The following is a 24103-nucleotide window of genomic DNA, read 5'->3' on the forward strand; positions in this document are numbered from 1 at the left end:
TTCGTCGTCGTTCTCACGGCGGCTCGTCTCTCGGGTATCTACCAATAATATCGTAATATATATATATATTGTATACCATTCCTCACCATAATACTCCTGCTGGTGCCTGTAAGGCATGTGAATAAAGAATACAAAAAAAAAAAAGAAAATTCCTTCAACTCGTTCCAATGGTTGTCTCAAAAGAATTTGTGTTTCACATGTATTAGAATTGGGAAATTGAAACTGACCCCAAACGAAACCTTCGTCTCAAAGCCCTTTGCAACAAATGCAAATGAAACAAATAAAAAAGGTCAAGTTAACAGCACAGCAGTGCAACCAGCAATGAGGGAAAAAAAGTTCCAATGAAAACTATAGCATTGAACATTCACGGCTAAATTCCAAGAAAATAGTGGCTGAAATGGGGATGCCGACCTTCATGTTTGGGGCAGCAGGGAAATAATGGTTTAGAATGATTATAGACAGTGGAGCCCATGTTCAATATGGATGACCAAGATCCGACGATCTGACGACACGAGTGCAAGCAAGATCTACATCAGCGAAAGAGCAATGAGGTTCTTTCTGCTAGCAAATAAAAAAGAAGCAAGTCTGAGATCAGATGGCAAGGTAAAGGGAGTTCTATAAATGATGAATCTAAAGTTAACATACATTTTCTGCCCAAGTGCAGTTTCGCAGATGCTGCTGATTTCTCACACTAAGCAAGCTCACAACTGCTATTTGTAAGACTAGTAATATTTATGAAAACCGTAACGCTAAGAAGTCTCCTGCATTATATGAAACATAGCTGATAGAAGACGCAAACAAGAGGCCTGGAGAACTACTTTAGTCAGCAGGCATGGCTGCATTTCCAAATTGAAAGTATACAGACGTCAGCATAAATTCTAATGAGGTGCAACTTGCAGTTCACTTTATGCAACTGCAAGTCAATGCCCATTCCATCAATTCTGTGTGTTGTCCTTTAAAAAAGCACACAGAGTGTGTAACTTGAAGAAAACCACCATATGATAGACATGACAGCTTTAATCTTTTATTCTTAAATGCAGATGTGTTCGATGATACAATAGGCTACTCTCAAATGCTGCATAACCGGAATAGCTCAATTTAGAGATCTTTAGATATATTTGGTTAGGTCTAGTAAACAACATTTCACATGTTTATCACAGTTGTTAAAAGGTCACTAGATTAACCCTGCACAGACAGCACAAACACTACTTGCAAATCATGTTCCCCAATTCATCTTTTTAGCTTAACATGTTCACATGAGCAAGGAAAAAAAAAAAAAGCACAGATCTTTATTTTATTTTAGTTTTGGACCCCTGGCTGGGTCGTGGCTGGGACAGACTACTTGCATGAGAAATGTGTGATGTGCGGCGCAGATGTTGGCATGTTTCAGGGAGAGAATAAAGGTATCCAATTCACATAAAAATATTTTTCAGTCAAAAGGAATGTGCCCACAGCATAAGCAGCAGGCCGAGATGTGGTACTGGGGCTGCACCCAGGTTGAGAACAGAGCATAGCAGAAGGAAAACAACCCGTTAAATAAACCAGTTACAGTTTTTTCATTACTGTAAACATTATACAAATAATAAAGGCTAAATATACATGCAACAAAAGCAAAGGAACAAAGGTGCCGCCGTTTAACATGGCAGCTGAGGTTAAGAGAGCACAGAAGTAATGCACAGGATAAACACTGCACAAAAAGTGAGCTACAGCTAGTATTCAATCCTGCATAACACTATTTCTCAACAGGGGGGTCCTTCTGGCTAACTTGTGACAATCTGTGATGATAAATTCTGGCTAAAGCAAGCAAAATATTCCTGCATGTAATAACATTTGCATGATTAACAAAAATCCAATTTTCAACAACAACACAAGCCCCACATGGACTCAACCTGAAGGGAGTGAAACCCGAGATTCTAATGTTTAGCATCTTGATAAAAAGAAGAAGAGAAAGAGAGGGTTAAGTGTCACCGACATGGCAAGATTCCCTGAAAATTCAGGCACCATTACTTGGCTTCGGGCTCGCATTCATTCAATAACATACTTCCCCACGAACGGCAGAGGTTAGTATGCTGCAGCAATTAGGTCTAACAGCAATAAAGAAAGACTCCATAGGTGCACTCTGAAAATATTTACTAATAAAGGTAGTCAATGCTGTGCCACTAGTGTGAAACACACACACACGCACACACTAACATAATGGTTCCTGCAAGTTGCATTTTGAAAATGTTAACTCTGGAGCAGCACGGGTATACACAGGGGGCAAACCTAAAGACATACCTGGGTACAGCCCTGGGTAGTAGTGCTTATCACCATTTTGAAAAACACTAGCACTGTGCCATAACAGACACAAACAAAGACAAGTGTTCGTTCTTTTTTTAAGAACGAGCCCCTTGATACCAATTTTGAATGTCAGTTCAAGACAGGCATCCTACGCACATCACATTTTCCCACAAGATGCATTATCTCATTTGAAGTCCAAATGACACTTCGAAAGACAGAGAAAAGAAGGCAAACTTTTCCAACACATATGACAAGCACAATTAATTTTTGAGCAGAAAAGACTCATCAACTAATGTGCCTTTGTCCCAGGCCACCTCAATCACAAAAGGGAAGCAATGGCTGTAAACAGTTCCCAGAAAAATGTGACTCCATTAAACGAGTGCCAAGTTGTGAAACCCAGTGTTTGTGGGAAAAGAAAGACGCTCGAGGAAGTTTTGCCTGGCCTCTTATTTGCGAGCACGCTAGCTGCTGCCAAGCTGAACCCACAAACTGGGGTCGGCCAATGTTCCACATAGATGCAACAATGGAAAATTTATTTGTGCAATGTCTCAGTTGACTGGTGATAACTCAAACAATACGAAATTCCGATTCACTCAAACAAATCTATGAAATCCTGCTTTGCCAGCTTTGGTTTCAATGCTTTTTTAAAGCAGCTTAATTAAAGCTCTTTAGCATTCCATGCAGTAAAATATGGCTGATAAGAGCGCACCATAAAGGCACGAGTAGTCAGAAAGTTCCAATGTTGGGTATTTGGACAGCTCTGCGCATTCATACACACCACTATGATATGCCACTAAACCAGCTGCTCATTCAAAGGTCACATAAAACAGCTGTTCACAAATGTTTTGGTTACGTTCAAAAGCTGGTGTGTGCTTGAGCTGAGAGGTCTAAAGATGCTCAAAAATAAGGCAGGCGAAATGGTTGAGTGATTTCTTCAAAATAACATCAACTGCACTGTTCGACATGCAGGAAGCTGACAAATTCATATTCTGACAACAAATTAACAATAAAAATACTAATTATGCTCTCATTGGACATAAGTGCTCCATTGGATATGGAGAGCATGTAATGTTTTCGTAGTGTACTCCATACTTGTTCTTTAATTTACACATGAATAATACTACTACCTGCCTTAGCAGTGATACACTACGGCTTATGTGATGCATAAAACTGAAACGGAGTATATCAGGAGTCGAAGTGCTCTGCATTAACGAAATTGCATGAAATAATCTTCAGCACGGTTTGACAGTTGTGAATGTCGAACGGCAGCCGACTATTGACAATGAAGTGCACCGTTGCCATTGGCTGACCATTGTTTCTTATCACTATAGTGGGTTCATCCAAAGGGGCACTTCTTTTCAGCATAGCAGTTGCATTTCTCGTGTCAAACACATCGATTTGGAACACTTAAGAGGTAATTATGTCAATATTTGCTAGCAGCATTACTATATTGCAATTTAAACAACAGCCATCGAGTACATTGAGAAACTGCAACCAGTTTCCTATTCTGATGCAGTGCCTATAATTGACAGTTTATAAAGACAATTAGTAGATTTTAAACTAGCTATTTAGTCATGACATACAGATTTCAATACGTTTACGCCTTTTTGGGCAAATCAGTTGCAACATGCTGTATAATATGCAGCTGAGTGAGCACTTGCAACTTGCTACTCTGCCTTGGAGTTGGGGTTCCAGGCATCCCTCAAGCTGTCTTTGACGGCCCTTTCACCTGGAGGAACCCTCAATTTCTTGAAAGATAAATTAGGTTTACAATTGACCCTCATTTTGCTCAACTTCAAATAATTAAAACATTTAACTAGAGTGAAAATCTGTGCACCCAGGAGCTTGAATTATCACAAGTCAACTGTACAAGAGTTTACCAACAAAAATAGCTTGGACCTTGAAGTTTGTGTCCTTTACAAGTGGCAGTAAGAGTAAACAAAATAGTGCTGTATGTTTCAATTTTTTCAATTAATGCACATTTTGTTGCATCCTAATCAACCTCAGTTAATCATGTCCAAGCACTGTTGCAAACAAGCTCCAACAGCAGCTAACTATTGCTGTAACTGTGCACGAGCTAACGGAAAGAAAATAACCACAAAAGTGACTGCATTCTGTCATAATCAGGAAGAGCTCACAGCATGGCTTCAGCAGGCTACAGCACATTGACTCCCTCCCCCCACACACACAGACAATTAAACATGTGTTTCTATTACATGAGCCAAAGTGCAAAAAATTTGAAGCAAATCTTTTTGTTCTTAATGCAAATCTAATATTTTGAATGCATAGAAAAGTGCTGCAGTATAAGTTGCCAAGTTCATCCTGAAACTAGACTGTGCACTTGATGGGGCAGGCAGAGGAATGACAAGCACTGACCTCAGCTTGTACCAGCCTGAGTGATATTACTAGTTTTAAGACAGATAATTAATCAGCCTATATTAGCATGTTGCCAAATCCCAGAAACATGTAATAGTCTCACAGCAACTCCAGGTACATATTACACACATTGATAAAACAAAAACAAAAGCATATTTTAGGTGCGAAAGACAACCCGGGTGATAAAACGGAAAGACAACCCGGGTGATAAAACATTGCTTGTTAAACAAGAAAGTCATCTGCATGTCAGCATTGTCAAAAATGGCACTTTTGGGGGCACTTTGCTTCAGCAGTAACCCAGAGACATTATACTTGAAACATGGCATGGTACACACACTACAGTACAACAATTGCAAGCTTGGGAGGAAATAAAAGAAACGCAAGGCAGCTGCAACTGTGAAAACTCCAAAGCACAGGGGAGGTGTTCTGTAGGAGTCCATTTAGTGGACTGTCCATTTTGGCTGCTGCTGATTTGCTGAGGCCGCTCGTCTCGTCCTCGCTCGTACAGCTGCATCCAATCAGCAGTGGCCGAAATGGACAGTCCACTAGGTGAACTCTTACAGAGTCCCCCTCCTGGTGGCACAAGCAAGGCATTGAAACCCACTGTCCAAGGTAAACATAGCTTTCTTAAACTGAAAAAGTGGTGCTCATTGTGCAAAGTTCAGCATACAATGCAATTTTCATTTCAGCCACCACGTGGCCTAAACCCAAGAACAGGGACAGTGGGCATTCAGCAAAGCCTTGGTAGGCTACCACAATGGACCACATGACAGCATTTAATGAGTAGCAGCAACAACAGCTGCAAAGAAATACTTTCCAGGCTTGGGGTTGGATGTCCTGATTGCAACAATCAGACTGAGCTGTTTTGCCTTCCAATTTGTTCAAGGCCAAACAACACCTTAGAACAAAACGTGAAGATGTCAAGGAGGCATGCTATAACATGGCACTTTCTAGGAACACAGCTTCCTGTCGTCAAGTCGCAAAGCTGCTCCGAGTACGCACGCGCATTGGGTACTACAAGGTGTTGGAATCATCACTTCCACGGCACATTTGAAAACAAACGAACACAGGAGGCAAGATGGCTCTTTATGAGCAGTGTGCCACTTTCCTCTCTCTCCCTCACAGGGCTAAATGCCCCCTAAATAACGTGTTGCTCAAGTTGGCAGAGACATCATACTCATCAAATGCACAATGAATGTACCCTTTAAAAGGTGGGAGGCACATGATAGGCAACCAAGTGAGCACCACCACGCTGCCACAAGACGACGTTCAGAAGGAAGGACGAGGAAAGCTGCACCTGATCAAAGCGTAAAGCCCTCAGAGTAACTGAAACAGCCAAATAGACAGAACGGTTCTTTTGAAAAGTTTTCCATCATAATCTTGCAAGAAACTTTTCTGGTCATAGCGTAGATTGCCAAATGGTTTTGCTCACAAATGCTCGCACAAGCTCTGGACAGTGAACATATACAGTGGGTCAATGGTTGCATACATGCACATATTCAGTTCAGATACCTCCTCCAGCCGCAGTGAGTCTGGAAAGCAACAAATGAATATAAATCCTGAACCTGCCTTGCTTTTGTGCATATAGGCTTGCACTGGGACAAATGAAATCAAAAATCAAAAAAGAGAAATAAATAATAATAAAAAAGCACTTGCACTTTCGGCCCTGGTGCAGGTTTTATTACACAGCTGCTTAAACAAAGACACCAATGCAACACAACAGGCTCGGAAGTGAAAGGCACTACTTTGCAGGGACTCTCCGCATCTAGAATAAGACACCTCATGACTTGTAGCAGGCTTCACTACTTGGCAATGCCAACGTAACCAGCAAGCATCCCAAGAGTAAACACTACTGTCAAGTGCCAATGCCCATCAATACAAAGCAATTACGTAAATACAAAAAATAAAGAAGCTCAAAAGAGGTTAAGGGTAAGCACCGATGCAAGCATAACTGACCCACTTCTGCTCTTCACAAGCGGCCAGGCCACATCAATTTTGTGACACTCTTGTTATATTCATTTTTTTTTGGCACACCCTATGAAGACATTATTGCAAAGAAAAACAGTGCTACAGGTGGCACACATTCATGGAGTGCGCTGAAGAGAAGACAGAAAGAACCTAACGATTCCAGAAACTCCCCAAATGTTTGTGCGCCCACAGCATGTATAGCTCAGACTTGTGATATAGCTACTTGGTCAATGCCTGAAAGGCACTAAGTTCCTCAAATGCGCTACTGTAGGCTGCTTTCCTCTCGGAAAGATGCAACATGCCCTGTGCAAGTAGTCAAAACAGCATGCCACTTGCACAAGCACAGATGCACACTTGTACGCATAAACCACTGCAGACGACTGCACCGTGCTGGGAGTACCAAGGACATTCAGAAGCCGATTTGCTCAGAGTGCATCACAACATCACCGAGTATGGGATAGTGCACTCTGTGAAAAGCTGCGTACACAACAAACACTTTCGGGGACTAGTATACATGCATGCATTTATGACAGGCAACGCACACCACCACAGAAATTGTCCCGAAAGACAGAATACAAGGGCAGAAACAACAGTTTTGTTTATCTTTATGTGTTTGGTATGGTTCACGTCACGACAAAGGGTGAGCAATGCTTCTTCATTTTTAAATGTCCAGATCAATGACGCTCGACTAGATGAATGAAATGTGGCGCTTCAAGCTAAGTATGTAACACAACCTTAGTTCGCATAAGATAACACCGTGTATACACATGCGTCTTTCTGCTCAAAAAAAAAAGAAAAAGAAAGGCAAAGAGGAAAGAGATGGGAAGACAGGGGAAGGCCGATCTGATGGTTTACCCAAATGATCAAGCAAGTTCTACACGGCAATGGATATCCAGCCATGGCAGCTTTGCAAGGCACACTGCATTTTTTTTTCTGCTTCTCCATTCATTTGGTGTAGCACAAATACATACCCACTAAAATGGCATGCATCATTAGCTTAAATAACAAATCAGAAACATGGCTTCAGCACAGTCCTCAAGTGTGTCACTAGCTTGAGCCATTGGCAATCTGTCCCACGTAATATGTGACCAATGCCAGATTAGATCAGAGTAAAAATGCCTTTAATTATTCAGAAATCAAAAGATGCAGATTGTGGGAGCCAATCGACGTCATAATAATTGCAAAACGATTTCTGAATACAGGGTCTGTGCAAAGAGAAAGAAAAAAAAAGAAGGAAAAGAAAGGAAATAAAACATGACAATGTAATAAACATGACAGGGATTGTCAGTCATTTCTGTAGCCTTCTTTGAGCATGTCCACTAACAAAGCAAGCACACAATGCACAACAATCAAGCGGCCACAGAGACAGCAGAGCATCAGAACAAGCCCTAGTTTACAGCTAAAAAAGCAAAATCAATATTTTATGTAGTAGCATCAGTATTGAGCACATTTAATGTATTTTGCATGAGTATCACACAAGCAGACAAGTCAGCTTGCGTCGAAGCAAAACGAAAGCTTATTCACTTGCACACATTGCAAATGTAGGTGTGCTCAACTGCAATGCAATTCTGGGAAGAGCCCACTTCCCAATGGCTGCTGGTCTCTGCAGTATTGGAAATGTGCGTTTACCATATCACGAAGAAAACCTAAATGCACATGCCGACGGTGCCAGGCGCTATTGGAATGATTTAAACAAGGAATAACCCTAGAAATGTGCTGGTTTTGGTTGCAAAAGGTCTCTATTAGTAATATATTGTCAGACAATTAACAAATTTATGTCAATTTGAATCCATTAAATAGGCTAAGTATCATGCCTGATAATGTCACAATAACAACCTTGTTTCCTGGTGAAAAAGAAAGCCCTGCAAAGAGCAAACTCCCATGATTGATGAGGTTGAGCTTCAGGTTTATTGAAACATTTCTATGAAACTCTGAACGTGAAAATTTAGTACACTAGAATCTCTTGGCAAGAAACCCTGCAAGTGCAGCTTTTGTGAAGCCTAGTAAGGCAGGTGGTACCATCGGTACGGTGCAGGCCAATACATATCCAAAAGCTTATGCTAAAAGGCTTCTGTAATGCTGCTTTGCACTACAGAGTGGAACTGTGGGGGTACCGTGGTACTAGGTTGATGAGTATTTTTCAATAACGACTATTTATTGTTAAAAGCAACTCTGAAGACTGCAAGCGTTGCAAACAGAGAAAAAAAAAAATTGTCCTGAAGCATGACCAGTAAAAGCCACCTAGTTGAGCGTACACAACTCTTAATCTGAGCACAAGTTCGTTGCTGCTTTTCTTTTTTTCCTTCCCTGTGTAGAAACACACAAGCCAAATTTGCATGCCTGAGCAAAGATACACATTTGAACAAAGCACCAATATCACTATCTGAGTAGCAGCTTGAGTGACAAGTGAATCCGGTTAGATAATACCACAAATACCTTGTCTTCAGCGGGCACTCAAAGGCAAACATTAAATCAATCTAGACTGATCAGTTGCCCTCCTGAATCATGTTTTGTGCCAATAGGTGCCACGAGGAAATTATGACTGAAGGGGCCATAGAATTCTTTGTCAATTCAAACTGCCTATGATGAACAGGGTTTACCATGTAGCCACAGTGGCAATCTCAGAGATTGCACTCTGCATGGTTCTATTGTTTTAATGCAATTATTATTCTTAGCCTACTTTGGCATGCTGCTGATGTCTAGAACCTGAAATGTTGCTCGTGAAATGAAAAAGAAAATTACATGTCTTATTATTAAAAGTGAGAACGTGCACACTTCTAGCTGGCAATGAAAAAGAATTTTTCATCTGAAAAAGATGCATAGGCATAGCACAGTTGGCTGTCTAGTCAGCGTTGCTCATTGATCATTGTGCTGAGTAGAAAAATTGTTGGTAACTGACAGGTCAGGCATCTGTCCTGTCTCAGTTCCTGACAATTTTTCTCCACAGCACAATGACCAACACGCATATGCAATTCCGCCCGTAGTTCGATAGAAGTTAGATATGCTGACTTCTACAATGCCAGCAGGACAAAACTGGTTGTGGTTGGGAGGCAACCTTTAGTGAGGCTTTCGTTGTGGTGTCCGAAGGTGCAGACGCTGTGGTCCATGGTGGTACAGTGGCGAATAGATGTATTAAGGCTATTAGCCTTCTTAGCCTACTTCGCCCCTTGAGATTGTAAATAAAGGTGTCTTTAACAATATGGTATGTCACTATATTGTTTGAATCCTAGCAGTTTGTAGACAGTCATTGATGAGATGCGTTTCTGCTGGAACTCTTTGTCTTTCATTTTTTTTTTTTTTCAGTCAGAAGCCTGCAGGAAGAGCACCACTATGCTGTAAAGTGTTATGATAGAACATTGTGAAAAGGCAGCATTAGTGGGTTCTGTAGGAAGAGAGAGAGAGATAGAAAAGAAAGGAATAGGGAAGAGACTGCATATTCTTTTGCATTGTAATGCAATATAATTAACTTTCGTATTATCTGTGCTTCACTGCAGCTTACCAATCATAAATGGGATGTGTTACATCATGTGAACTAGCGTCATATTTTTGCAGTAGTGGTGCCAATCCTGTGCTATGTTTTTGTCATTTTCCCACTGAAAAAACATTGTTCTCTGTAAAAGCAACACATCGCACACCCTTGAATGCCCGTCATGGTGGATTAGTGGCTATGGTGTACTGCTGCTGAGCGTGAGCTCATGGGTTTGTTTCCCAGCCACAGCAGCCCGATTCCAATGAGGCCAGAATGCAAAAATGCACCTGTGCTTAAATTTCCATGCATTTTAAATACCCAGATGGTCAAAATTAATCCGGAGCCTGCTAATATGGCGTCCCTCACGAGTCGTATTACACTGCAGCTTTGGGATGTTAAACTTGACAATTATTTACACCCTGGGACCCAAATCTATCATTCTAGCTTGACTCAATATTTGCCTTCAGTGTCCCATTAAGAATGTCAACAACTCTTGAATGAACACAAGCACTATTACTACCGTTGGCCAACAACTTGCTTATATAACAGCTAATACAACTACAGGCCTTCCAGGATGGCAAGAGATGGAAAAAAAATATAAAGTACTTTGTGGAAGTATAAAGCCTAACACAACAATCTGCATACAATCCAAAGCAGCCCATCAGTTCACACAGTTTTCAAAAACAAGCACATAATTGACAAAGTGAAGAAATGAAGATTTTGAAGAAATGTTCATGAGGTGACAGTTTGTGCCCGCTGCAGTAATCGGTGGAAAAAAAGTTAAAAAAAAAAGTGAAGCTCACTTGTATGGCACAAACTAATTTGAACTGGCTGCTTCGGAGAGACAAATAATAAAAGGAGCTACAAGGTGAGACAGAATGATTACTCAGAAACAAAACAAAATTAGCAGACATGATTGCACATTGTTCGAAACTCACTTTAGAGTAGATTCCTGCCGCTGTGGCAGCGCAGCTAAGCAATGCATAAGAGAAGCACTTCTCATGTTGAATTGAACAAAACCAGAGTGCTGTAAGAGGAACAAAAAGCAGTTCTGGATTTTCAAGAGGAAGTAGCATGCTAACCAGTCACCAGCTAGTGACATCTTACACCAATTCATGTAAAACTGATGACAGAGTCCAGTTACAAAATGCAAAAACTAAACAGAAGAGTAAAAAAAAAAGTTCGACTTCTATCCATTTTCGCTTTTTTTTTTCTTTTTCAGTGTAATCTTGTAAACCTGTGGAACGATGTTCACACGGACAATACTCTTTCCATAACAAAGATGTTAGGTGAGAGTAAGGCACGAGATTACGACAAAGTTAAAAAGACAGGGTCGACTAATGCGCACCACATGCACTTTCTCTTTCACGGCGATTTACAAGCAGGCTCGGCTGACAAAACGAAATGACTGAAGCAGCCTTGAGCAGTTGCTCAAAGCAAGCGGGCTGACCACGCGTGACACATATACTTTGCATGTTTTGTTGTACATTGTATGCAATTGCACATTCATCAGCATTCCTCCAAAACCTTTCTCTTTTTTTTCGGGGGGAGGGGGAGGGGGGCAGGCTGATAAACAACTTGACAATGCCAATTGGCACAGCAAATGAAGGAAAGCAGTTAAACTGTTAACCACCTTGTACTTTGCACGTGGCCAAGAATGACTATCTGTATTTGTACAAGCTTAGTTGTCTAAAATCTCTGAATGCTACTAGCAACCTTGCAGGCACAAAAGGCCTTGTGGAGAACTTTGTAGATATGTTGATATGAAAAACAAACTGTGCCATTTTACAGATTTTAAAGGAATTTAGGAAACTTTCATGCAAAATCAGATGGCAAAGGAATTGGAAGGACAGAACAAAGTGCACATTGGAACATCAATACCAACCTCTACGGAAAATAAAGAAGAAAGGCTAAGGGTGACCGTCACTTGCAATAGACTGTTTTCATGAGCATGCATCAGATCTAACAAAAGACTACATAGAGGCTAAAACAGGCCGAAAGAAACCAGCGTTTATGCTCACAAACATTGCACAGCACTGTGAACTCTTAACACTGAAATTTTCGGCAACTTCGAAAAACTGACGAAACCTAACCGGCCAAAACAATCTTTCTCTTGCACTTTGGTGTACCAACTACCACACCCTGTGAGAAATGTGGAACAAAAGTGACCAGCCTGAACAGAACACCACATACAACGCCAGCCATACAATCTACAACGGCAGAGATCAAGCTCAAGCTCTCAATGTTGGGGCAAATCAATATTGAGTGCCTATTTCTGCAGTCGCTTTGCTCAAACTTCAGCACAGCCTTACCAAGTGCATGAAACGTTACCTGTGCAATAGCACTTCAACACATGCACAATACAGATTTTTGAATGTTCAGCATGGCATTTTTCCCCTTTGCACCGGCACTGACAGCCGTTACTTGTGTGTGTGTGTGTGTGCGCGCGTGTGTGTGTGTATATATATATATATACGGGATAGGAAGAGAGAAAGCTGAAGCAATCTTGCTCCTTGCACGACTTCAACCAAGAGAAGAAAATGGTCTGCATAACTCTAGCTATCTAGATCCCTTGCCCTGTGTGAAGCAGTCCTTTTTTTTTTCTGCACAATATAAACCACCTCTTGCATCCGTTTATTTCTTCTTTTCCTGCACTTAATTCATGCCCAAAAGTGCAGGAAGAAATCTCAACGAGCTGTGCATATCACAGGAAGTGAGAATGGGTGTGAGAAAAGCATGGCTGTCATTTTACATCAGCTGGTCTCGACCACGCTGCATATATATGCCCATGGTAGGCAGCCCATTGGTTGAGGCTTTGGTACACAAAACTAGAATGATAATACTATACAACACATGTTATATCACCAGAGGCCGTACCTTATTTACACGACCGTTACACAAAAGGCAATTCAGTAATGTCAATAACACAAAGTAAAATGCAGCAAAACAAAGGAATGCATCAAATATAGAAACATGCAAAATTTGTGTTGTTTTCTCTAGCCAAATGAAGGAATGTTGTCTTATTGCTGCAACCACCCTGCACTAGGAGACAGGCACACTTGACCTTGACTGTTTGAAGAGCACATTAAATGTCGACAAAACAACACGTATGCAAATGGAAGTTCTTCAAATGTGGCTGAATGCATGCTAACTACAATTATACCGGTGAAATTTACTGCACTGTATATTTACTGAGGCCTTTCTGAATTATGAAATGTATAAAAACGGTAATAAAATGTTGCTTTATGCCACTTTTGCAAAACTACTACTATATGTAATTCTATGCTCTAGTTGCTGCATTTAACTACTGAAAGAAGTTGATGTTCAATCAAAAGATCACGAATGTTAACATGCACATCAATATTTGTCAATCACATTTCTTCAGCAATTGCTATTTAACACAAAAATCTGCATGTTGACCAAAAGCTTAACAGTTTCTCATTCCATTAGAACATTTGCAAACCATGCAACAAAAGGAATTCTTTCACACGCAACACAGGCAAGCGTCAACCTTGTCACATACGTCTTGTTGCCTGTGAAAGATACTAGCAGGCTCCTAATTTCTGATGAAACATCTTAATAATTGAGATTTTCATTCAACTCATGCTGTCAAGCTCAAATTAAATTGTACATGCTACTCTCATTTTATGTTTGTGCAAAAATCCTTAAGCTACCTGGCATCTTCCATCATGAATTTCTTTGCAGATGCACGCAACACAGCAACAGCTGCTATTCTGTGTTAATCATATACAATTGAATCTTGTTGCAATAAAGTAGCACCTAATGTAACAAAATGTTGCAATTTTACCCAGTATTTGCCACAAAAGTGTACAGGCATGGTGCTATAAACTCACTCTAGATTGTTCAAAAGATGTTCAGCCCTAAAACTGTAGGATGGTGCCAATTTTGAGCTGTGTGCAAAAGAAAATTTGTAATAGCGACACCATGTCACTGCATAATTGGGTTAATCAAAGAAAAATAATACTCACTAAGGCAACATATGGCCAAACCAAACAAACCTTAGGATTAGTTTGTTTTGTATGATAATTCAGTATGTCAGTATTTAATTCATTACACTGGCATTCAACTGTGCAAATGTTTGTCATAATCACTTTATGTGCAGCTGGTCTTCATCCTCTTGCACAGCCAATTAATATGAGACAGTCTTATTACACAGTCGTGCAAAACATAAATCTCTCTAATTCACGTGTAAATATGGTAAAACCTCTAGCCAGCAAGCACTGCGCACATACTAGACACCACTGATGGCATAGGCAGTTACTGAACAAAATAACCTGGGAAGTCTGCAGAGCAATAATACGCAACACAGTGCAACATCATTGCCATATCAGCCCCGACAGCCACTGCTACACTTAAATGCAGCTGGTAGCATGGCAACTAAAAGAAAAAGCAGGCGCAAGACCTTATGGACAGCCAAGAATTTGACGTTACATAGCCATTCCTTGAACATACACACAACATTGTATCAAGAAAACCACTCCAATTTGTTTCTTGAAAAGCAGCATAACTCGAAACTGCCAACACCAATGCTATGGCTAACTTCAGCTACACTATCGCATTTGCACATTCTTCCCCTATAAACCTACAAGGGGGGAGGCACACTTCAGATTACACACAGGGACTAGTTGTAGACAAGCAAAAAGGTTCAACTGAACCAAAAATTGAAAGGCAAAGTTAAAAGGTCATGAGCAGTGCCTTCAGCTGGCTCTGTACGTGCTATTTTCTCTTGATAAACACGCGCTCACAGGTTCAGTGACAGAGCCAAAACGGCAATTTCTTATCAACTGTTGGAGTACTTCAATAGAGCTGCACTGGCACAAAATGTCATTTCAGCGAATGCAGGTAATGCGACCACCAAAGAACCCGTTTGCGGTGGAATGCATTATCACACCTCCCACTACTTGAGAGACATTGGAGGCAGCGGCAAAGGCGGCGGCAACAGTAGGTGCAGTCTAGGCTCACTTTGGACGGCAGAAAGAGTACTTTTGCCGCCTGCTGCTTCAGTTTTAAGGATGACACGTGCAGTTAAGACAGGATTGTCGCAACTACGAGGTCCGGTGTCCTTATCAACAGTGACAAAATCCTGAAAGCAAGCTAATGTTTTCGGCTGCCAGCAAATCCTGGTGAAACAAAATCTGGCAGATACACGCAATAGCGTGAGGTTTTAGCGAAACATAACTGACAAGTACAAACTCAAACCACCAAACTGAGAATGATAAGGTAAGGGTCACAGTGAAGAAGCAACTATGCCAACAACTTGCTTCTCTGAACTAAAGTGGAAAAAGCCTTCCATTCGTCAGTAAACTACAGCTAACAACAGCTGAAGGCTCCTTAGTGCACAGGGAACGAACGAAAGCCAAAGGAGATTAAAAAAAATAATAATGTGCGTGCATACTCATCTGCATTGAGCAGTTCATAAAAATAAGCGTCTACATCTTCAAGATACATGGCAGATCAATTAGTCATGTACCCTTGACAGCAATCAGAGTGCTTTTAGAAGCTGAACGCATCATGTGTCATAAGAAAAATCAAGCTCTCTCTTGGTGGTTGAAGCAAAGGGGAGCAAACTGTGTGGTTCCCAGCATGCCGAGTCCATATTTCAGTGTAGTTTCACAGCACCTTGCATGCATGATTGCCAGGCTCATGCAGGGAACAAGGACTGAACAACGAAAAATGCTGCAACACTGACTGCCTGTCCCCCACTTTGGGTTGGAGTCGCATGCAAAACGCATTTTCAGTGGCACTTCCAAGGGTGAGAAGGCCCACCTATGTATCATGGCACCATATTTAGTGAAGGTTGGTCGCGGGCAAAACGAAGAGAGCGACCTGAGCAGTAACGGAACAAGAAAAACTTGACTTGGCCAAAGCCTGTCAAGAGCAACATCCTGCCGCCCAGCGCCACAACCCCAACAGCGATACTGGCCGCTTAAGCAAGGGCCCCGGTGACCTCCTTGCTCGGACCATAGCCGCTGATGAGGAGCAGTGCGGGCAGCAGCAACCGTCAGTAGTACTCCGAGTCAGAGCTCTGACAGGGCTCGGAACAATCGCGGCTGTCGGCAGAGGATGGTCGTGCCCCTGTGTGGTGGTTGGCTTGGTCGCCAAATAGCTCCGAGAGATGGCCCCCCTGTCGGTACAGGCTGCTCACACCTGCAAAAAAGGAAGGGAAAAAAAAAGACACAATAGGATCACCCTGTAAACATGTAGTTCACCAATGCAAAAGTGTGGCTCGGCCATCTCATAACTATAACTTCTATATCAAATAAGCAAGACTCGCTGAGTGGAGAGGTGGTGGATCATTAAAAGCAAGCAACAGAAAGCAATGAACTGCACACAATAAAGATCATGACAGTGAATCTTTCCTGTGTGCTGACCATCACAAACAATGATAATTGTAACAACTGCAAATGAGGCAGGTAAGAAGGGATGTCATCCTGACGGTGATCATAAACCATGCTGCCACCAGACTTGGTGCAGCCTCTAAGGTGTATCAATGCCAACCCCGACGCTTATTGAAGAAATTTGGAATCAATCATAGCGTCTGAGAATGTCAACATGCTGCGTACTGGCATGGGCATTGTGCAGTGCGAGGGGTCTCAGAGGTCATGAATCTGGCCACCTATTTAAAGGTGCCCTGAACCACCCCTCAGGCCTGGTGAAATAACATAGCCTGCGGGTAGTAGACACTGCTATGAACATCTCAGCCAAGTTTTGCTGTCATACGCAGTGCGTGGAGCTCGAAAGCGGCTCGCGAAGTCTCCTTTCTCAAAAATGCTCTTTTCAGCAGGAGGCGAGCCCGTCCTCACTCTCTTCTGGATGCTTTATTTTATCATAGTACACTTTATTTTGTAATTCACTTAGATGGTTGCTATTGGCTGATGGCTGACATCAAGCTGCGGTCGGACACATTGTGTAGATACCGCGGCTGCCGCAGGGTGCTACCATGAGTCCATTGACTAAGTGGACTGCAGCTTGCTGAGGACAACTGCGTTTGGATCACGTTTAGTGCATTGGAGGCACCAAAGGTGGAAGTCGCGGCATCAACATTAACATCCAAAATGAAATTTGAACTGCGCGCCATGGTTACATTTAGAAGGCGGAGCGTTGTGGGCACGCCCCTCTGTGCTGTAGCCTTTGCAGTGCAAGGCATTGGAGAAAGAAGGGCAGCACAGCGGAGGCCGTGTTTGATTGCCAATAACTCCACTTCTGCTGAATGCATTGAAGTACTTTTCGCAGCAAAGTATTTCTGAAATAGCCTATTGTCATTTCAAATGCATTTCTCCACTTTGAGAAAAAGTGGTTCAGGGCCCCTTTAAAGTATTTTGTTCGGTGAGGGCTGCATGATGGCGGCAGCAAGACGTACTAACATTCTCTAAGCTACGGGGCTGAAATGCTGGCGCTACAATTGCCTTCAGACTTCATGATAATCTATCAGTCCTGTACAGCTACACTGGCTGGCTTTCTTGTATATGGCTAGACCAATGGCAACTTTTGAGCATAAGAATAGAAAAATCAAATTTCTGGGAGATACTTTTCTTAGCTGTGCGACCACACAAAATGGCCAACATCTGTACATTCTTTGGCAAATTATGGGAGAATTGGCAGGTAATGAACCCGACAATTCCAGTAGAGTGGTTATTACATGTGAAGGTACTGGTGAACCCTTGCATGTAGGAGTAGGAAGAATTCAGACGGCTGATATACTTGCTTGTGATGCCTTAATATCCGGACCAACAAAGCTCCTGGAGACCTTCAGTGTCTTTTAGGGCAAACCATTGAGCATTCTTAATCTTTCATGCTTGCCACCTCACTAGTTCTGTGTGACGAAGGGACTGAGCAGGCCAGAGACTTCCCTGCTTCATCGCCTCTGCACAGGATAACCGTGTACTTCAGCATGGCCATACAATATTAGACTCACCACGTCACTGTTGTGTGCGACCTGCAAGATTCGCGGTGATGCTGAATACTATATGGTGGTGTGTCCTTGACTTGCTACAGAGCGCAAATAGTATTTGGTTGAGGCTCTTCAGCGTCGAGGTGCTCCACACACATGTTGTGTACAACTTGGCGCTTCTACGAGGACATTGGACATTCAGGAGAAAGGTGTTTAGGCTCTTTCTGAAGTTCTTAAGCGATATGAACTTATTCTGCTAAACATTTAGCAGAATTATTCCAAGGCACTGTGTTAGGGGGCGGGTGATCCACATGCATGCATGGACTGGTGGGCTCACAAGTTGTGAGCTTGTGCCCTGTTCCTTGTGCCCTGTTCCATCGTGCTGTGCATGCCCTTTTGCTCATCCATCATGCACAGCACTTCTGAATGATGACACACTAAACAACGTACCCACAAATTGTTTTAAACTGTCCTGAAAGGTGCCACTTGGGCAGAGCTATTGCTGGCAAGCCTCGCGAGGCTAGATCCGCCTGTATAGAACATCCTCCCTCTCCTAGTGAAAAGTAAGAAACAAAACACAATCATGCTGCTAGTTACAGTGAGCCACATGTTTATTGGAAGAACTGAGTGAATGCTGCTTGCTTTCGTCACTGCAGTGCTTCAGCCTTCTCCAGATCGTTCAAGAAGCAGCACGAGCTGAAGACATTTGTGGCTGTTTGCAAACTCGGAGGCATGCCTTGGCACCCCTTGAAACAGTGGTTTTGCGGCCTGCATGTCAGCAAAAGTGCTAGTTAAAATTGGCAGTTGCTTAGCTGGTTATAGCTCGCTGTGTTGAGTGATATTCATGTGCCATCTGCTACACCTATTGCCAAATAAAATCACTTCCTGACAAGCAGTAGCAATGGCTTTGTGTTAAGCCAGTGCTTACTTAGCTTCCACTCCAAAATGGTAATGCTAGAAAAAGCATGTGTGCGTGCACACACGTATGCACACACACAATCTAAACAAAACTGATAAATTCTTTCCACCTGGCTTGCCACTGCAACATGTGTGGCTGTGTCTGTGGATTTGGGTGGATTTACACGCAAGTAGCATACCAACATAACAAGTATTATATGCTTTCTTCAATAGGAAATACCTTGATGTATGTACAAGCCAGCCTTTTATTGTACTGTAAGCAAATAATATGAATATAAAGTAGACTATAGAAGTACTGATCATGCCTGCCAACTTAGATTCTGTGAGACATATGGTTTTGGTTTTGTGTTGTTCAATGTACCTACCTTTGTTACTGCTTAAACAAAGTGGTATCAGCCTGTGCATGTGTGCATATGTCATATCTTCAAGTAAAATCTTCAGTTGTGACTTAGCACTTGTATCTGCCTGCCTTCTTTGGCACGTAAAACCCCAAATATTATTATTATTATTCTTTATCCCCCTGTTATTGCTGCTCCATGTCTGTAAGAAAGAACCCTAACTAGCCTAATTTGCAGTCTGTATGCAGCCCTTGAAAATATGGTCTCAAAACATGTTTAAATAAGCACTCTTAACACCGAGTTTTCTTTGTTACCATGAATAAAACATACATATCTTTAAAAAGAGATTAAGCCTCACGTGAGAAACCATCCATCCGGAAAGGGCTCGATGAAGGCATCACGGCCAGGATAAGAGCAAGGCACTCGGCTACTTCGTTGCTCCTGGCACAGGAGAGGGCAGGTGTGTGGCCTGAGAGCAAGTGTGCACACAAATTCGTAATGCATATGCTGGTGTACATTAAGCTCGAAGCACAGTCAGAAGTATTCATAACATAAAGTGATAAATCGTCATTTAGAGGCTGCCCTTATTTCTTTTTGGTAAATTATACAGTGAAACCTCGTTAATGCAACATTTAGCAATTCAAAATCTAAAGATTCATGAACATGCAATGGTTACATCAACTATATAGTTGTACGGCGTCAGCTACTCAATGATTTCTTACCAATTTCGTGTGCATTGGTTAATTCAATCCTGAGATGCACATCACACGTGTCATGCACTGCTTTGGCAGTGAGGAGAGCACCAATGCCTACAAATGACAATACTGACATATGACAATACTGCAGCTGGCCACATTGTCATGATGCCAGAACACATTCAGTCTGAAGCAATGCACCTGATCCAAAGCTTTCAATGCCTATGCCTATGCCTACGGCTAAGATACAAAACATGTCAACACTCAAGCCATGATAAACTGCCATGAATGCTTTTAAGAGCGCTTAGTTCTTGAGCAGTTTCTCTTATAATGCTCTCGACAAAGCGTGCACCATGAAGCACATAACAGTGACACTAAATACTCTTGCCTACAAGCAAAGTTCATCAAGAAAGCAGATGGGCATCACTCATTTACATAATAAAGTTGGTATGCACCAAATATTTAGGAGTAGGTTTGCTTTTGATGTTAGATAATTCAAGAATGTGACAATTCAATGTTTCTTTGCTGGTCCCGTGGGATACAAATTGAGTTTTTACTGTGCTGAAAATAGTGAAAACTTGCGAACTTAAACAAAATCGTTCCATTATTTGCAGTAGAATCTTGATTCTCTCAGGACAATGCGAAAATTCGTATAACCTGAGAACAATTATAACAATAGAGAAATCAAAGGGAGACACTGCAATAAAATGGCTGACCATTTAAAATTTCAAATTTCTTTCTGCAATCCTAAAACCTTTTCGAAGTATTATGGCTAAACATGTGGAAGAAACACCATAGCATAATTTAAGAAAATTTCCCTTTTTATTGCGTTGTTTTCGAAATGTGGGAGAAAATCTGGTTTCTGGAGGTGCTATTTCCAGAGGTGTGCAAATGTGGCTTTTCGTTGACCCAGCGCTGCCAATCTTGGTATTACCATAAACACAAGGGATCGGATATTTAGACAGTTGCAGCACTGTATTTCTCCATGCAGAAATAAAAGCGACTATAGCAAGCATGAAAAGGAAAAGTAACAAGTCGCTACTGTAGCCATGTGGCACGCAGCCAGTGCTCCTATATGGCTGATCCGAATTCGAATCACTGGGGCTCTTGCTTTCCACACATATTGGCTGCGCACTTCGAGTGCTCTGTGGCGGACATTTCAAGATCTGCCTGTCAAGGACATGATGTGTTTGCTTTTATTTGTGGTGATGAAGCTACTTCATATCGTGGGATCAGTCTCGAAGGCAATGGAATGCATGGAATACAGAGATAAGGTTACCTACAGAAGCAAATACCGCTGATCCTGCTGATGCAGCAAGACCGGGTTGCATGTGATTGCCACCTCCTGATAAAGTTACAAGGTGTTCGAAAACGGCTGACAAATTACACGACACTGCACAAAGAAAAAAGCTTTTTCCTTTTTTCTGAGGAGGGGAGAGGTGACATCAAGGCAAAGTGACGTAGGTTGCCCTGGCAACAGGAATGCGACTGGGGTATAGGCATGGCTACTCTCCCGACCTGAAAACAGCCAGTGTCTCATGCTACCGGCGTGCCAGACCTCCCTGCCGGGATAGCATGACGGCTTGATCATTCCTATCATCCGCTGTTGCACACAAAACAGTTCTCAACATTCAAAATTTAGCATATTGCAAGCTAAGGGACTTGGGCCGGGACTTATGAAAAATTTATATCACCCGAAATTCATATCAGGCGTAATTGCATCACCGAGTTTCTATTATTGTGGCCTACTTGCTACACCATGTGGTCATGGCCACATGCGAATTTATGTGTGTCATACACACAAGAGGCAGGCTTTGCATACTGCCTTGCAGGTTGTATCAAACCTTCTCAGCATATGTCAGCAATTCTGAGATGCTGAACACATGCTGCAAACATCAAATGAAGCAATTCAGCAATCAGTGTTTAAAATAACTATGCAGCATTGGTGCATTGGTATAGTCAGGGGAGTGGGTGGGGGAGGGGATCAAAACCCGCTGAGGTTTTCTGATGAACACCCTCTCCCCCTTTCCCACGGAACAGAAAGTTTTAGGATGTGGGCTCCAAAAGAGCGACATGGATAAAAGGGAAAGCTTGAACGTGAAAGCAAGGCGAGGGCTAGTAGCGGTCCAAAGCAACATTCCTAGAACCAGGGGCCATATTCTAAAACGTTCGCCTTCCGCGATAGTTTCGTCGCTGCGATAGCCACATTCAATAAATCAAGTGACTGCTTACTCGTGACGTCAGCGTGCACTACCAACACGTGCTCTTGAACACTTCACATTGCATGAGAAAGTGCACCGTCCGAGTGCAGAGCGGCTCGGGTGTGTTGTTTTTGAGTGTAGTGGCTGCAGTGCGGGTTCTGCGCACCGACTATGGTTGGCTACGGCTGCTATAGGTAAAATAAATGGAAAAAGAAAGTGTGAAATATTTTACTTTAATGAATAAATTGTGCTACAACTAACTCACGCAGTTACGAAGCTCAATTTAGGTGATATTAAAAAACCACACGCTTCGTTTCTATGTGTGCATGTGTGTGTGTGTGTGTCAGCCATCGGGCACCGCCAGAGCGGCGTCATATAGACATGGCTCTTTACTTTGAAGATGGGTAGAGCTGAGCAGAGACGAAAGCTGCTCCTAAACACTGCCACCGACACTTGTTACTTCCACAAGGCAACACAATATACAACAGCACCAATCAGCAACAAATATCGCCACAAAAAAACACATGTAAGACGCTACTAAAAAGACAACTATGAACTATCACCTCTCTTGCCTCTACTACACGTCACCAGCAGCTGAATGCCAAAAGACGTGTTCGTTTATACAATATATGTCCAGAGCACCCAAAGACACCGTGACGTTAAAATCGTGTAGACAGGAACTATTAGATGGCACTAGTAATTTTTCCGGATTTGCCAAAACAGGCAATCGGCATACGCCGTTGGCGGAAGCGTGGCCAAGGTGATAGCATCGTGGAAGGCGAATGGCCCCTGCTCAGTTATGCAGCTCCGCATATTGGCCAGCGTAAGCATGTGGCCCACACTGAGGCCAGGAGAACCAATGGCGCTGTGGTTGAGCCCGGCTGCTGATTGGCTGCGTTGGCCACTGCTGCAGCGGCGAGGCAGCTTGGTATTGCACACGTTTGCTTGTCTGCATTGATTTATTAGTTGACTGAAAAGCTATAATGCCTTTGTAATTAGAGTTCATGGTTTTCACTATGAGTGACAGCTTTGCAAGTACAGTATGAATCCTAAGGGCGACGCGTACACTTCGATTTCAATGGCTATGCTATACTGCGAAGCTACTCAGACATCAATTGTGTCTAGATGTGTCTGGATAAGGCAGTTCATAATTATGAAGGAGGAGGATAAAAGCAGGATAGACAATCAGGGAAGAAAAAGAAACAACTGGATAGCATGAAAAAGCTTTAAAAGTTATTTTTTATAGCATCATCTGCAAATGGAGGGCTCCCTTACATCATATATAAGCTATGCATTTCCTTGGAGAAAGTAACAATTATAATGCACACTGGCCCACCCTCAAATTTAAGTTGGCTCCCGTCCAAATTTCAAGTTGGCACACCCCACCATTTCAGTGGGCCCACTATAATATTTCATTTGGCCCACCACCAGATTTTAAGTTAGCACACCCTCAAATTTAGGTTGCACCCCCCCCCCCCCCCCGCCTTTATCCCAAATTTCAAGTTGGCACACCCCTGAATTTCAAGTTAGCCTACCCTAAAATTTCATTTGGCCCACTCTTAAATTTTAAGTTGGTCTGCCTCCAAATTTCATGTTGCCCCACCACCAAATTTCAAGTTAGCCCATCACCAAATTTCATTTGGCCAACCCTTACTATAACATTCTCCATGCATTTTCTATGGACCTCTCTCTATGTGCCCCTATGGGCAGGGTCCTTCATTGACCCTGCTATGGGTATTCTCTCTGATCAAATTTTTTTTAGTTGTCCCTTACTGCTTATGAAGGTACTAATTATCTACATTGATATTACTATAACAATTAACTGCAAATTACGCATTGTTGTGCAGATACAAGGCATTATACTTCTCATGTGAAGGACCTGTGATACTCATTGAAGCATGCTTACGCATTAAAGGTGGCACTTAGCTGATGGCTTGTAGCTGCTT

General features: G+C 42.3%; 1 protein-coding gene across 3 annotated transcripts in view; it reads right to left on the reverse strand.

Moving 5' to 3' along the window:
- Positions 1 to 999: 999 nt before the first annotated feature.
- The window catches only part of LOC142571690 (uncharacterized), a 145932-nt gene continuing 122828 nt past the window's right edge, over positions 1000 to 24103 (reverse strand). For 2 of the 3 annotated variants that reach the window (XM_075680224.1, XM_075680223.1), the window contains 2 exons: positions 19620 to 19730; positions 1000 to 16261 (listed from right to left, as the gene is read on the reverse strand). In XM_075680224.1, coding sequence (XP_075536339.1) covers positions 16116 to 16261; positions 19620 to 19730 — 257 coding nt within the window. In that variant the 3' untranslated portion in view covers positions 1000 to 16115. Of the gene's footprint in view, positions 16262 to 18589; positions 18774 to 19619; positions 19731 to 24103 lie in introns of those variants that run through there. The other variant, XM_075680225.1, reaches the window with a different exon arrangement.

The sequence above is a fragment of the Dermacentor variabilis genome, chromosome 2, assembly GCF_050947875.1.
Source record: "Dermacentor variabilis isolate Ectoservices chromosome 2, ASM5094787v1, whole genome shotgun sequence".
Taxonomy (NCBI): domain Eukaryota; kingdom Metazoa; phylum Arthropoda; class Arachnida; order Ixodida; family Ixodidae; genus Dermacentor; species Dermacentor variabilis.